At 41.1% G+C, this 16,569-nt stretch overlaps 2 protein-coding genes across 2 annotated transcripts; both read left to right on the top strand.

The window, feature by feature from the left end:
• Window positions 1–4,560: 4,560 nt before the first annotated feature.
• Window positions 4,561–5,484, top strand: LOC115800630 (olfactory receptor 5F1-like). The gene has a single exon (XM_030758111.1). The coding sequence runs from the start codon at window positions 4,561–4,563 to the stop codon at window positions 5,482–5,484; it is 924 nt and encodes a 307-aa protein (XP_030613971.1).
• A 4,216-nt stretch (window positions 5,485–9,700) lies between these two features.
• LOC115800629 (olfactory receptor 5F1-like) lies at window positions 9,701–10,627 on the top strand. The gene has a single exon (XM_030758110.1). It carries the CDS (start codon window positions 9,704–9,706, stop codon window positions 10,625–10,627), a length of 924 nt encoding a protein of 307 aa, XP_030613970.1. The 5' UTR covers window positions 9,701–9,703.
• The last annotated feature ends 5,942 nt before the right edge of the window (window positions 10,628–16,569 follow it).

Here is a 16,569-nt window from a genome sequence, read left to right as displayed (position 1 = left end):
TATCTGATTTAGTGCTCAGTTCAGATAAAATAATTATAGTGGGTGATTTTAACATCCATGTAGATGCTGAGAATGACAGCCTCAACACTGCATTTAATCTATTGTTAGATTCAATTGGCTTCTCTCAAAATGTAAAGGAGCCCACCCACCACTTTAATCATACTCTGGATCTTGTCCTAACATATGGCATAGAAACTGAAGACTTAACAGCATTCCCTGAAAGCCCCCTCCTGTCTGATCATTTCTTAGTAACATTTACATTTACTTTAATGGATTACACAGCAGTGGGGAATAAGTTTTATTACAGTAGAAGTCTTTCTGAAAGTGCTGTAACTAAGTTTAAGGATCTAATTCCTTCATTGTTATGCTCTTCAGTGCCATGTGCCAACACAGTACAGAGCAGCTACCTAAACTCTGCTCCCAGTGAGGTCGATTATCTCGTCAATAGTTTTACATCCTCACTGCGTATAACTTTGGATACTGTGGCTCCTCTGAAAAGGAAAGCTTCAAATCAGAAGTGCCTGACTCCGTGGTATAATTCACAAACGCACAGCTTAAAGCAGATAACCCGAAAGCTGGAGAGGGAATGGCGCCTCACTAAATTAGAAGATGCTCATTTAGCCTGGAAAAAGAGTTTGTTGCTCTATAAAAAAGCCCTCCGTAAAGCTAGGACATCTTACTATTCATCATTAATTGAAGAAAATAAGAACAACCACAGGTTTCTTTTCAGCACTGTAGCCAGGCTGACAAAGAGTCAGAGCTCTGTAGAGCCGAGTATTCCTTTCACGTTAACTAGTAGTGACTTCATGGATTTCTTTACAAATAAAATTTTAGACATTAGAGAAAAAATTATTCATAACCATCTCAAAGATTATTCTTCATGTTCGGCTGCTTTCAGCACTGCTGGTATTTGTTTAGACTCTTTTGCTCCAGTTGATCTTTCAGAGTTAACTTCAATAGTTACTTCCTCCAAACCAGCAACATGTTTGTTAGATCCCACTAGACTGTTCAAAGAAGTCTTTCCAATTATTGATGCTTCAATCTTAAAAATGATCAATCAGTCTTTATTAGTTGGCTATGTACCACAGACCTTCAAGGTGGCTGTAATTAAACCTCTACTTAAAAAGCCATCACTTGACCCAGCTGTCTTAGCTAATTATAGGCCAATCTCCAACCTTCCTTTTCTCTCAAAGATTCTTGAAAGAGTAGTTGTAAAACAGCTAACTGATCATCTGCAGAGGAACGGTTTATTTGAAGAGTTTCAGTCAGGTTTCAGAATTCATCACAGTACAGAAACAGCATTAGTGAAGGTTACAAATGATCTTCTTAGAGCCTCTGACAGTGGACTCATCTCTGTTCTTGTCCTGTTGGACCTCAGTGCAGCTTTTGATACTGTTGACCATAACATTTTATTACAGAGATTAGAGCTTGCTATAGGTATTAAAGGTACTGCACTGCAGTGGTTTGAATCATATTTATCTCATAGACTCCAATTTGTTCATGTAAATGGGGAGTCTTCTTCACACACTAAGGTTCGTCATGGAGTTCCACAGGGTTCTGTGCTAGGACCAATTTTATTTACATTATACATGCTTCCCTTAGGCAGTATTATTAGAAAGCACTGCATCAATTTTCATTGTTATGCAGATGATACTCAGCTTTACCTATCAATGAAGCCAGATGACACACATCAATTAGTTAAACTGCAGGAATGTCTTAAAGACATTAAGGCCTGGATGACCTCTAATTTCCTGCTTCTAAATTCAGATAAAACTGAAATTCTTGTTCTCGGCCCCACAAATCTTAGAAACATGGTGTCAAACCAGATACTTACTCTGGATGGCATTACTTTGGCCTCCAGTAACACTGTGAGAAATCTTGGAGTCATTTTTGACCAGGATATGTCCTTCAATGCACATATTAAACAAATATGCAGGGCCGCTTTTTTGCATTTGCGCAATATTTCTAAAATTAGAAACATCCTTTCTCAGAGTGATGCTGAAAAGCTCATTCATGCATTTATTACTTCTAGGCTGGACTATTGTAATTCATTATTATCAGGCTGTCCTAAAAGCTCCTTGAAAAGCCTTCAGCTGATCCAAAATGCTGCAGCTAGAGTACTGACAGGGACTAGAAAGAGACAGCAGATTTCTCCCATATTGGCTTCTCTTCATTGACTCCCTGTTAAATCTAGAATAGAATTTAAAATTCTTCTCCTCACATACAAGGTCTTGAATAATCAGGCACCATCTTATCTCAAAGACCTCATAGTACCATATCACCCCAATAGAGCACTTCGCTCTCAGACTGCTGGCTTACTTGTGGTTCCTAGGATACTTAAGAGTAGAATGGGAGGCAGAGCCTTCAGCTTTCAGGCGCCTCTTCTGTGGAACCAGCTTCCTGCTTGGATTCGGGAGACAGACACCCTCTCTGTTTTTAAGATTAGGCTTAAAACTTTCCTTTATGATAAAGCTTATAGTTAGGGCTGGATCAGGTGACCCTGAACCATCCCTTAGTTATGCTGCTATAGGCCTAGTCTGCTGGGGGGTTCACATAATGCACTGTTTCTCATTCACCTTATTTACTTTGTTTATACTGCACTCTGCATTTAATCATTAATTGATATTAATCTCTGGCTCTCTTCCACAGCATGTCTTTCTCTCCCCTCAGCCCAACCGGTCGTGGCAGATGATTGCCCCTCCCTGAGCCTGGTTCTGCTGGAGGTTTCTTCCTGTTAAAAGAGAGTTTTTCCTTTCCACTGTCGCCAAGTGCTGCTCATAGGGGGTCGTTTTGACTGTTGGGTTTTCTCTGTATTATTGTAGGGTCTTTACCCACAATACAAAGCGCCTTGAGGCGACAGTTTGTTGTGATTTGGCGCTATATAAATAAAAAAAAAAAAAAAAAAAAAAGAAAAGTGAGCGGCTAGCCTTCATATCAGCGTCACCTGCGTTCACCTCTGCGTAGCTAATGTCGCCTAGCAATGTGAGTGTGAAGCACAGCTGTGTAAAAGCAGCTGTTAAACGGAGAACGAACTGTTTCTCCTTTCTGTGGTTTAATTTTAATTCTTTTATTGAAAATAAGCTGTTAAAACAAGCATGACACATTTCAGCATCAAGGAATACAGCTGAGCTAATGATTAATTTCCAACTATATTAAGTGAGACATTAATGTTGAATAAAACTATCCAGTTACGATGCTTAACTTCAATTTCAGGAGTTTGCTTATCACAGGAGCACTTCCACCCTTCGTTGGTCTGTGTAGTAGACTGGTGGGAAAATGAACAAAATTTTGAAGTTTAAGCTTATGTATATTGATTCATTCATCAACCAAACTTAAATTAGTATTTCTCATGTTAAATATTGAAATGTGATTAAAATGTGATTAATTTCGATTAAAAAGCTTGTAATTAATTCGATTAATTTTTTTAATCGAGTCCCACCCCTAATATGAATATGAATATATTCTATATAACCACAAGGATATATCAAGTTATAGCCACAGCTCTGTATTATTTTTCAATAATCAGAGACTGTTAACAATGTTCCTGTGTCCCCCCTTTCTGAACCTGTTTATTGTTCACCTGTGCAGGCATCCTTAGATACTATTTTTTGTGCATGTATCCAAGCCCCTCCAGAGACTGTTGATATTTCACTGCCAGCATTCTCCCCTGTGTCTGAGCACCATGCACCCATTCCTCTTTAGAGGGTGGAAGTGGCAAGGGCCCAGTCTGTCCCTACACCCAGCAACCTGAGGATCCTGTGCAGCCAGGACAACCTGGACATACTCAGCTGGTTTCCCAGTCATGGATTAAGCATGATCCTAGACTAAAAGGAAAAAAATCAATGAAGACCACAATAGGAAAAAGTATTTTAGACATAATTAGACATAATTCCTGTACGGGAAACTGGGCAACTGAGTTCTGAGCCAAAACTGAAGCATCTCACGAGTCTTGAGCCAGAACTGTAGCAGCCTTTGAGTTATCAGATCATGTAGTTCCCACGCCAGAGGGGTTTTATCACAATTGTCCAGAGAATTCTGAGAGGGCTGCCAAAATTACAGTCATCAATAACTGTGGCTCAGGGCGTAGAGCAGGTCATCTACTAATCAGAAGGTTGGTGATTTGATTCAGGCATGGACAGCTTGTAGAAACTTCTTAGGCAGCTTTTTCTTCACCACACTTTTCGGCTACTTTCTGCTAGAATGTAATTCTAGATGTTGGGTGTTGAAGAAACCATAGGTCTCACATCCTCTTCATGGAACCCTTGTCCCCTTATGCAAGTCTTGTTCCAGTAACCCACTTCTCGTTAGTTATATATGATCATAAAAGTAAACAAAAAATGTGTTTAATACGTACTCAAATTTTTCAAGAACCTGGAGATTTCTGCTGTGTATTTTTGGTATATGTGACGTGCTAAATCTCCTGTCTTAATTCCAGATCATTGATTGGCTGGTTTGAAATCTCAGCTCACGTGTTGCTGTAGTCTACACAAGACAAAGAAGAGAGGAGAAGAGAGACCAGACACAGTCAGGGACTGGGCTACACTAAGTCTCTCAACCATTATGAATAACATTTCTGTAATAACAATATTTTTTCTTTCAGGTTTCAATGAAACAGTGAACTACAGGTTTATTCTGTTCGTTCTCAGTTTGCTGTGTTACTGCATCATTTGCCTGGTGAATATTTCTCTAATTGTAACCATCATCTTGGACAGCACCCTCCATGAACCTATGTATATTCTGCTCTGTGCTTTTTGCATGAATGAACTTTATGGGACGACAGGTTTCTATCCCAAATTTCTCTGGGATCTCCTCTCTGATGTTCATGTTATCTCATATTACGGTTGCCTTATTCAGAGTCAGATGGTTTATTCTTTTGCCTGTGGTGAACTGTCAATGCTTGCAGTCATGGCATATGACAGGTATGTGGCTATATGTCAACCATTGAAGTACCACTCTATCATGTCAAACCAAAGAGTCATTAGTTTAGTGTGTTTTTCTTGGTTAACAACTTTCTGCATTGTGGCCATAAATCATTTTCTGACATCTAGATTGACGTTATGCAGCCCATATATTCCCAGACTCTTCTGTGTGAACTGGAGTATTGTGCAACTTGCTTGTTTTCCAGAACAAACTGCAATTAATGGTATAGTTGCAAACATTACAATAATTGTTTATTTGCTCCATGGTGCTTTTATAATTTGGTCCTATATGTATATCATTAAAACATGTGTCAATTCTGAAGAAAACAGAGCAAAGTTCATGCAAACATGTGCCCCACATCTAGTCTCATTATTTACTTCTTTTATTACTATACTTTTGGACATTATAAATATGCGCCTTGGTTCAAAAGAGTTACCTCAAACCCTCAAAAACTTTGTGTCGATAGAGTTTCTTGTCATACCTCCTATTATGAATCCTCTTATTTATGGTTTCAAACTGACAAAAATTCGGAAACAAATCTGTGTTATTTTAAAAACTAAGTGACTTTTATCTTATTTAGTAAGGCCACTCATTGTCTTAAAATCACACACAGTTAAATATCAGACCAGTTCTTTGATATGCATTTTAAAAAAGTCTAGGAAAAGGTTTCACTTTATTGATTTTAATTTGTGTTTTATTACAAGTTGTAGACTGAAAATGCGTGTAATAATCTAAGCAGATATAGTTTTAATATTTATCTGTATCTCCGGGGTGTTTTTGATTTTGCATTAATGTATTTTTAATGATCTAATAATAACACAAATGTACATTTAGCCTCTCTTTGTATTACTGTTTCATATAATAACAGACACAAGTTCCTTTTTGTGGAGACTGCACATGTGAAAAGGATCAAAACACAAACTGCTTTAGATGTGGCAGTGCTATCAGAGTGCCATTCTACTTTAATATTATGTTTTCTTTTAAAATTAATACACAACCACAAGTATGTGGAGCAGTTTTACCCACAGTTCAGCATTATTTCCTGCAGGTTCGAAGGCAAACTCTTGTATGGCCAGATGCAGGATTTCAGTTCGACAGTGTTCAGTCTGACTTTTATCCTTCTTCTCTGTTTTGTCTTGTTTACATTTAATAGTTATTGTCACACTAGAGGAGTTTTTTTTTTTCATGTAGAAATAGCCCAAACAAACATGCAAGTAATTTTGTTGTATCCTTAAGAAAACACTTACACAATTACATGGCTTTTAAATTGTTTGATGGATTGCTAGTTGTCTGAAACTTTAGGTAATAGTCTAAGCAGTTCTAACATTATGTTTTGTTATGTTCATACCTTAGATGTATTTTTGATGGTCAAAACAAACCTAAACCTACAACTCACTTTTCATTTGTTTTTTAACATAATAACAGACACTTGTCAGGAACTAGTTATTGTGCAGACTGCACATGTGCAAATGGCAAAAGGAAAACAATTTTATTTGTTACAAAATACAAATGTATTTGATACAGCCTCAGCATCATTTTGTACAGGATTTTTTTTTCATTATATTGTGCTCACACAGCCAGTTATCTATTCTGACAGCCAGTTATCTATTCTGATGGCTAGGGAAACAAATGCTTAAAAGGATGTGAGCTCATCACAGGAAATCAATTTGTCTTTCATTTAGTCATTTGATGAATGAATATAGGCCCCTTGAAGGGCTTTACTCCACCTAGTCTTAGCTGCCCGGGTATATAACACTCTTATTGCCCCATTTTAAATTCAAGAACCACATAGGAGTGTCCTCCTCACAGAGCGGGTGGTCAAAAATCTATTTGACTTCAATGTATAAGAAATGCATAAGTCTAAGTTGGGTTTGTAATAAAAAAGGCTTCAGCCAAAGCTTTGTCTTTGGCTTGTCCAAATAAGATAATTTGGATGAATTGTTGGGCTAGGAATGGGGAAAGTAACTAAAGACTAGCAGGCACTGAATTAAAAGAAAAACCTTGCAGCTAAAGGCATGTTGTGGAAAACTGGAGAGGTTGGGTCTCGAGGCTTCAGGACTGGGGCTGTGTGGGAGCTTAGGCAAGTTTGAGTGAATGGAATCTACTCATGCTACTCATCTGATCAAGGTGCTAATGAGTAACCTGCTGCTGCTTGACTAGCAAATAAAGGGCTTGATCATTTCAGCCAAGCAAAACTCCTTGATTAGACAATACAGCACAAATATCTGCAGATTCTGCAGAGTCCATCTGGTTGGATCATTTTGTCATAGCCAATAAGGTTTACTTTTTCAAAGGTCTCTAAAGCAGTACCCAGACCACAGTGCTCGGTTATCAAAAAGTTTATTTTACAGGCACTCAGCTCAACAGGGGAAGAGCTTGGAGCTGAAAGAATCTCTGGGGGAGTAGTGTCTATTCACAGAAAGCATGGTTAATAAGGTTTACTTTTTATACCTACTTTTTCAGGTTTCAAAATTCATCACAGTACAGAAACAGCATTAGTGAAAGTTACAAATGATCTTCTTAGAGCCTCTGACAGTGGACTCATCTCTGTTCTTGTCCTGTTGGACCTCAGTGCAGCTTTTGATACTGTTGACCATAATATTTTATTACAGAGATTATAGCATGCCATAGGTATTAAAGGTACTGCACTGCAGTGGTTTGAATCATATTTATATAATAGACTCTAATATGATCATGTAAATGGGGAGTCTTCTTCACATATGAAGGTTAATTATGGAGTTCCACAGGGTTCTGTGCTAGGACCAATTCTATTTACATTATACATGCTTCCCTTATGTAATATTAGAAAGCATTGCATACATTTTCATTGTTATGCAAATGATACCGAGCTTTATCTATCGATGAAGCCACATGACGCACACCTGTTATTTAAACTGCAGGAATGTCTTAAAGACATGAAGACCTGGATGGCCTCTAATTTCCTGCTTCTAAATTCAGATAAAACTGATGTTCTTGGACAAATCTTTGAAACATGGTGTCAAACCAGATACTTACTCTGGATGGCATTGCTTTGGCCTCCAGTAACATTGTGAGAAATTTTGGAGTAATTTTTGACCAGGATAAGTCCTTCAATGCTCATATTAAACAAATATGTAGGACCGCTTTTTTGCATTTGTGCAATATTTCTAAAATTAGAAACATCCTTTCTCAGAGTGATGCTGAAAAGCTAATTCATGCATTTATTACTTCTAGGCTGGACTATTGTAACTTGTTGTTTTAAAGCTGTCCTAAAAGCTCCCTGAAAAGCCTTCAGCTGATCCAAAATGCTGCAGCTAGAGTACTGACAGGGACTAGAAAGAGAGAGCAGATTTCTCCCATATTGGCTTCTCTTCATTGGCTCCCTGTTAAATCTAGAATAGAATTTAAAATCCTTCTCCTCACCTACAAGGTCTTGAATAATCAGGCCCCATCTTATCTCAAAGACCTCATAGTACCATATCACCCCAATAGAGCACTTTGCTCTAAGACTGCTGGCTTACTTGTGGTTCCTAGGATACTTAAGAGTAGAATGGGAGGCAGAGCCTTCAGCTTTCAGGCGCCTCTTCTGTGGAATCAGCTTCCTGCTTGGATTCTGGAGACAGACACCCTCTCTGTTTTTAAGATTAGGCTTAAAACTTTTCTTTATGATCAAGCTTATAGTTAGGGCTGGATCAGGTGACCCTGAACTACCCCTTAGTTATGCTGCTATAGGCTTAGGCTGCTGTGGCATTCCCATATTGCACTGTTTATTTTCATTCACCTTATTTGATTTGTTTATACTTCACTCTGTATTTAATCATTATCCATCCATCCATTCGCTTCCGCTCATCCTATTCAGGGTCGCGGGGGGGCTGGAGCCTATCCCAGCTGTTATAGGGTGAGAGGCAGGGTACACCCTGAACAGGTCGCCAGCCTGTCGCAGGGCCAACACAGAGAGACAAACAAACACTCACATTCATGCTCTCATTCACACCTATGGGCAATTTAGTGTAGCCAATTAACCTAACCCCAGTATTTAATCATTAGTTATTATTAATCTCTGGCTCTCTTCCACAGCATGTCTTTTGTCCTGTCTCTCTCCCCTCAGCCCCAACTGGCCGCGGCAGATGACTGCCCCTCCCTGAGCCTGGTTCTGCTGGAGGTTTCTTCCTGTTAAAAGGAAGGTTTTGCTTCCCACTGTCACTAAGTGCTTTTTCATAGGGGGTCGTTTTGACTGTTTGGTTTTCTCTGTATTATTATAGGGTTTTTACCCACAATACAGAGTGTTTGTTGTAATTTGGCACTATATAAATAAAACTGAATTGAATTGAACTGAATTTATTAAACTCAACTGAACTGAATTGAGTGAATAGCTGGTTAACACTGAGCAGGCCAGGCGAATCCGATGGAAAGGCAGCTCATAACCATGGCTTCCATTTTAAGTTTTTATTTATTTATTTTTTTAAAAGCATGATCACTGTCCCTTATTCAATGATGATCTGATACAGAGTGCAAGGCTTGAACTGGTTCATAAATACAGAGAGAAAATGAGCAGATAACAAAGCAGGTGTGTTCATATTGCACCAGCAGGCCATCTCCCATTTGTGCTATGTATGTTTCAAATGTGTAAAATATATAATCCCCTGTGATTTTTCAAACCAGTGAGTCTACATTCCAGATCAACGATTGGCTGGTTTGTAATCCCAGCTCACATGTTGCTGTAGTCTACACAAGATAGAGAAAAGAGGAGGAGAGAGACACAGACACAGTCAGGGACTGGGCTACACTAAGTCTCTCAATCATTATGAATAACGTCTCTGTAATAACAATGTTTTTTCTTTCAGGTTTCAATGAAACAGTGAACCACAGGTTTATTCTGTTCTTTCTCAGTTTGCTGTGTTACTGCATCATTTGCCTGGTGAATATTTCTCTAATTGTGACCATCATCTTGGACAGCATCCTCCATGAACCTATGTATATTCTGCTCTGTGCTTTTTGCATGAATGGACTTTATGGGACAACAGGTTTGTACCCCAAATTTCTCTGGGATCTCCTCTCTGATGTTCATGTTATCTCATATTACGGTTGCCTTATTCAGATTCAGATGGTTTACTCTTTTGCCTGTGGTGAACTGTCGATTCTTGCAGTCATGGCATATGACAGGTATATGGCGATATGTCAGCCACTGAAGTACCACTCTATCATGTCAAAGCAAAGAGTCATTAGGTTAGTGTGTTTTTCTTGGTTAACAACTTTCTGCATTGTGGCCATAAATACTTTTCTGACATCTAGATTGACGTTATGCAGCCCATATATTCCCAGACTCTTCTGTGTGAACTGGAGTATTGTGCAACTTGCTTGCTTTCCAGAACAAACTGCAATTAATGGTATAGTTGCAAACATTACAATAATTGTTTATTTGCTCCATGGTGCTTTTATAATTTGGTCCTATATGTATATCATTAAAACATGTGTTAGTTCTATTGAAAACAGAGCAAAGTTCACGCAAACATGTGTCCCACATCTAGTCTCATTATTTACTTTTGTTGTGACTATACTCTTGGATATTATAAATATGCGCCTTGGTTCAAAAGAGTTACCTCAAACCCTTCAAAACATTGTGTCAATAGAGTTTCTTGTGATACCTCCTATTATGAATCCTCTCATGTATGGTTTCAAACTGAGCAAAATTCGGAAACGAATTTGTGTTATTTTAAAAACTAAGTGACTTTTATTCAGTAAGCACACTCATTGTCTTAAAATCACAGACAGACCAGTTCTTTGATATGTACTGAAACAAAAGTCCAGGAAAAGGTTTCATTTTATAAATTTTAATGTGTTTTATTACAAGTTTTAGTCTGAAAAAGTGTGTAATAATGTAAGCAGATGTAAAGTTTTAATATTCATCTGCATATCTGTGGTGGTTTCCATTTCCAAAATATCTTTGCACTAAATGTATTTTTGATTATCTTGTAATAACATAAATGTACATTCACAGCCTCTCTTCTCATTACTGTTTCATATGTTAACAGACTCCTATTACTTTCGTTGAGACTGCACATGCGAAAAGGATCAAAAGACAAACTGCTTTAGATGTGGCAGAGCTATCAGAGTGCCATTCTACTTTAATATTATTATTATTATAAGCAGTTTTATCCACAATTCAGCATTGGATGAGGCAGGGCAGGGCTCAAAATAGTTCAGGAGGCCGCCCAAGCCAAGGGACCAGATCTAACGGCCAGGGGTGAAACAGATCAGGGGGCGGACTGCGATCCCAGCGGCGATGATGTGGCAAGACGGGAGGCTAGCTGCGGTGCCAGCAGTGCACATGACTCAGTGCAGGGGGACAGCCGCGTGTCCAGCGGCGGGGACTAGACAGAACAGGAGGCCAGCCATGATCCCAGCAGCGGCAACAGGGCAGAACAGGAGGCTGGCTGCAATGGAGGATGGCCGCATGCCCAGCAGTGAAGGGAGAGGAGGCCTTGTAGTTGGTGCTGGTGGTGACGACCTTCAGAAAGCATGGCAGAAATCAGATACCAGGTTATGCACTGCAAAAACTGACAAAGTCTCACAATCTTACATTCTGCCAAGCAGTATTTTTGATCTTGTTTTGAGAGTGATAATCAAGAGCTAACTATGTATGATTAATAAACTTTTGTCTAAAGGCTAGATATTTTGTCTTATTTTTTTCCAGAAATCTTACCAAGTGTAATTGTCTTACTGCTCTGGCAGATTATTTCACTTGATTATAGTCTGAATCTTTCCAAAGTAAGTGACATAATCTGCCCTCTTCTCGGGCTAGTCAACCTTCCCCAAGGCACAGCTATGGGTGCAGAGACAGTCCCCGCCGCCCCCATCTGAAGAACAGGTTCGAGTTGAGCTTGGTACCCTTTCACCCAAAGAATAGAAATGGGTGCAGGGTGAATGTTGTAGGTTTTTGTTCCTGTTAAAAGGTTTTCCTTCCCACCATCATCAAATGCTTGCTGATAGGGGGTTGTTTTGACGGTTGGTTTTTTTGTAAAATTATTAATCCTTTTTCTTACATACAAAGTTTTGAATAGTCAGGTACCACCTTATCTTAAAGAACTCATACTACCATATCACCTCAGTGTAACACTTTGGTCTCAGGATGCTGGTTTACTTGTGGTTCGTAGGATACTTAAGAGTAGAATGGGAGGCGGAGCCTTCAGCTTTCAGGCCCCTCTTCTGCGGGACCAGCTCCCAATCTGGATTTGGGAGACATCCCAAATCCAAATTTAAATAAATAAATTAATTATACCTAATCCTCTGTTTTTAAGATTAGGTTTAAAACCTTCCTTTTTGATCATACTTATAGTTAGGGCTGGATCAGGTGACCTTGAACCCTCCCTTAATTATGCTGCAATAGCTGGCTGCCGGGGAGCAAGCAAGTTGCACAATATTCCATGTTTTTTCCCCAGTGTTTTCTTTTTTTCCATTCACCTCTTTTCACTCCCTATGTGTTTAAACTAAGGGTGGGACTCAATTAAAAAAACTAATCGAATTAATTAGAAGCTTTGTAATTAATTAATCGCATTTAATCACATTTCAATATTAACATGAGAAATATTAATTTAAGTTTAGTTGATGAATGAATCAATATACATAAGCTTAAACTTCAAAATTTTGTTTATTTTCCCACCAGTCTACTACACAGACCAACGAAGGGTGGAAGTGCTCCTGTGATAAGCAAACTCAGCATTTTTGTTTGTACTTTCATCTGGAAGTTTCTTGTATTTAAACTTCCCATCCACCAGCGTAGTCTCTTCCGTCATCTCCGTAGCTGTGTCCAAATTCAGGGGCGGCATTCTTCGAAGGACCCAACCCACCGGGTCCTTCGCAGCCCATGAAGACTGCAAAGGCCGGAAGTGAGCGTCTGTGAAATTGGACGGGCTAGCCTTCATATCTGCGTCACCTGCCCTCACCTCAGCGTAGCTCATGTCACCTTGCAACCGTGACAGTGCGAAGAACCGCTGTGTAAAAGCAGCTGGTTAAACGGAGAACGAACTTTTGCTCCTTTTTGTGGTTTAATTTTAAGTCTTTAATTCAAAATAAGCTGTTAAAATAAACATAGCACATTTCAGCATCAAGGAATACAGCTGAGCGAACGATTAATTTCCAACTATAGTAAGTGAGGCATTAACGTTGAATTAAAAATGTTTAATAAACATTATGATGCTTAATTTTAATTTCAGCCAAACTGATTTGCTCAGGAACAAATGAAACACTGAAACAAACCAAACACCAGCCGTTAGAGATCATCTGAGTGAGTTATATCTGTGTTTAACTTCCACTCAGCGGCGAAAACCAGCGAGGGGGTTGAAAATGATGCTACGGCAGTCGGGTGTACTCTCTGGCTAAAGCGAGCCTGGATAGCCCGGTCAGCTGACAGCTAGCGAGACCAGCTGCTGGTAGAGCAGCAGCAATGGACAGCTCCGAAAACAGCGGAGCACTTGTTGCAAATAAGCGACATGAATTTGGACACAGCTCATCACGCTCATCACATTGTGCATTGATATAACCTGTATGCCTGGAACTCATGCAGTGAGAAACATTCCATGGTGCAAAGTGCGATTAAAATGCATTAAATTTTTTAATTCGTTATTTTCCCTGTAATTAATTAATAGTAATTAACGCGTTAAAGTCCCACCCCTAGTTTAAACACCACTCTGTATTTAATAATTAGTTATTTTTTATCCTTTTTTCCTTTTTCTTACTGTTAAAGAGAGTTTTTCCTTCCTACCATTGCTAAGGGCTTGCTCATAGGGGGTCATTTTGACTGTTAGATATTCCCTGCAATTATTGTATGGTTTTACTTAGTGGTAACCCCTAAAATAGATGGTTGATGCTGGAGGTGAATGGAGCCATGAAGCTGAGGAAGGAGTCCTATCATTCTTGGTTAGCTGGTGGGACTCTGGAGATAGCTGACAGGTAGAGGCCAACATGGTTTGGGTGGTGGCCAAACCAAAAACTCTGATGTGGGAGGAGTTTGATGTGGCCGTGAAAAAAGACTTTTGGATAGCTTTGAGGCAATTCTGGCAAACTGTCAGGGGATTCAGGAGGTGTTTAGTGTAGGAGGGCGCTGCTGACTTCAACTGAGGCTATAGTTGGGCGGTGGAAGGAATACTTCCAGGACCTCCTTAATTCAACTGAAACACCTTCTGTAGCAGAAGCAGAGTCTGGGGATGAGGGGAACAACTTGACCATTACTGGGGGTGAGGTGGTTAAACAGCTTCTTGGTGGCAGGGCCCCTGGGGTGGACAAGATTGGCCCAGAGTTCCTGAAGGCTCTGGATGTTGTAGGGCTGTGTTGGTTAACTTGCCTTTGCAACATCGTATGGAGATTTGGGGTGGTGGAGCTGGATTGGCAGGAGCGATTGGAGTGGGTTGTCCCTAACTTTAAAAAAAAAGGTGGAGCAGAGAGCATGCTCCAACTACCAAGGGACCATGCTCCTCAGCCTCCCCGGAAAGGTCTTGCCAGGGTGCTGGAAAAGAGGGTCCATCTGCCAGTCGAACCTCATCCTGGTCATGGACCACTGGACCAGCTCTTTATCCTCTCGATGTCCTCTCGGATATTTGAGTGTGCATGGGAGTTTGCCCATCAAGTCTACATGTGTTTTGTGGACTTGAAGAAAGCATTCGACAGCATCCCTCAGGATATCCTGTGGTGGGTGGATGTCCATAAGTGCACATGGCACCAGGACACCCTAGGTCGCAGGTCGATGATTGATTTTGTAGTCGTATCATCAGATCTGCGGCCGTATGTTCTGGACACTCGGGTGAAGAGAGGAGCTGAGCTGTCAACTGATCACCACCTGGTGGTGAGTTGGATCAGGTGGTGGGGGAAGATGCTGGACAGACCTGGCGTGCCTAAACATATTGTGAGGGTGCGCTGGGAACACCTGGCAGAAGCCCCAGTCTGGGAGATCTTCAACTCCCACCTCCAGCAGAACTTCGACAGCATTCCGAGGGAGGCTGAGGACATTGAGTCCCAATGGACCATGTTCCACACCTCCATTGTTGAGGCTGCTGCTCAGAGCTATGGCTGCAAGGTGGTTGGTGCCTGTTGTGGTGGTAACCCCCAAACCAGATGGTGGTCACCAGATGTGAAGGGAGCCATCAAGCTGAAGAAAGATCCCTATCAGGCTTGGTTAGCCTGTGGGACTCCGGAGGCAGCTGACAGGTATCAGCAGGCCAAGCGGAATGCAGCTCGGGCAGTGGCCGAAGCAAAAACTCGAGTGTGGGAGGAGTTCGGTGAGGCTATGGAAAAAGACTTTCGGATGGCATCGAAGCGATTCTGGCAAACCGTCAGGCGACTCAGGAGGGGAAAGCAGTGCTCCACTCACACGGTTTATAGTGCGAGTGGGGTGCTGACTTCAACTGAGGATATAGTCAGACGGTGGAAGGAATACTTCGATGACCTCCTGAATCCCACTGACACACCTTCTGTAGTGGAAGCAGAGTCTGGGGATGAGGGGAAATGACTTGACCATCACTGGGGGTGAGGTCACTGAGGCAGTTAAACAACTCCTTGGTGGCAGGGCCCCTGGGGTGGACGAGATTTGCCCTGAGTTCCTGAAGGCTCTGGATGTTGTAGTGCTGTCTTGGTTGACATGCCTCTGCAACATCGCGTGGAGATCTGGGGCAGTGCCATTGGATTGGCAGACCGGGGTGGTGGTCCAAATCTTTAAGAAGGGAGACCAGAGGGTGTGCTCCAACTTTCGGGGGGATCACACTCCTCAGCCTCACCTGTAAGGTCTATGCCAGGGTGCTGGAAAGGAAGGTCCACCCATTAGTCAAACCTCGGATCCAGGAGGATCCAGGAGGAACAATGTGGTTTTCGTCCTGGTCGTGGAACACTGGACCAGCTCTTTATCCTCTCAAGGATATTTGAGTGGGTGTGGGAGTTTGCCCAACCAGTCTACATGTGCTTTGTGGACTTGGAGAAGGCATTCGACCGCGTCCCTCAGGGTATCCTGTGGGAGGTCCTGCGGGAGTATGGGGTGCCGGAGTATGGGGTATCTGGCCCGTTGTTGCCTGGGAATGCCTTGGGGTCCCTCCGGATGAGCTAGAGGAGGTGGCTGGGGAGAGAGAAGCCTGGGCTTCTCTGCTTAGGCTCCTGACCCCGTGACCCGGCCCCGGATAAGCGGAAGAGAATGGATGGATGGATGAACTGAATTGAACTGAATTCTATTAAACTGAATTGAACTGAATTGAGTGAATAGCTGGTTAACACTGAGCAGGCCAGGCGAATCCCATGGAAAGGCAGCTCATAACCATGGCTTCCATCTTATGTTTCTTTTTAAAAAAAAAAAAAAAAGAGTTACCTGCTGCCACTCATACAGGGTTTCATCTACTGGGCCCATTACTGGTCAGAGCGTACTGTCATGAGATAATATATTGTGGAGATGAGGCACCAATTGCAGAAATGCCAAGGAAGTCTGTGGTTAACTAAAAGCAAGCCTTTTATTGACAGGCTGAAAAAAAACTACAGGGAACTGAAAACTATAGATTTACTGAAACCTAACCCTAAAGTGTAATATATACAGAAAAGTAGGCAGAAGATCTGAGAAGAGACAAGGGGGGACTGAGACAATAAATACACAGGGGGCAGCTGGGGACAACAAGACGCAGTTCAATGAAATCACTGGAG

Source organism: Archocentrus centrarchus, chromosome 21, assembly GCF_007364275.1.
Source record: "Archocentrus centrarchus isolate MPI-CPG fArcCen1 chromosome 21, fArcCen1, whole genome shotgun sequence".
In the NCBI taxonomy this organism is placed as follows: Eukaryota; Metazoa; Chordata; class Actinopteri; order Cichliformes; family Cichlidae; genus Archocentrus; species Archocentrus centrarchus.
The sequence above is the reverse complement of the archived record's forward strand: the minus strand, read 5'-3'. Positions and strand labels throughout refer to the sequence as shown.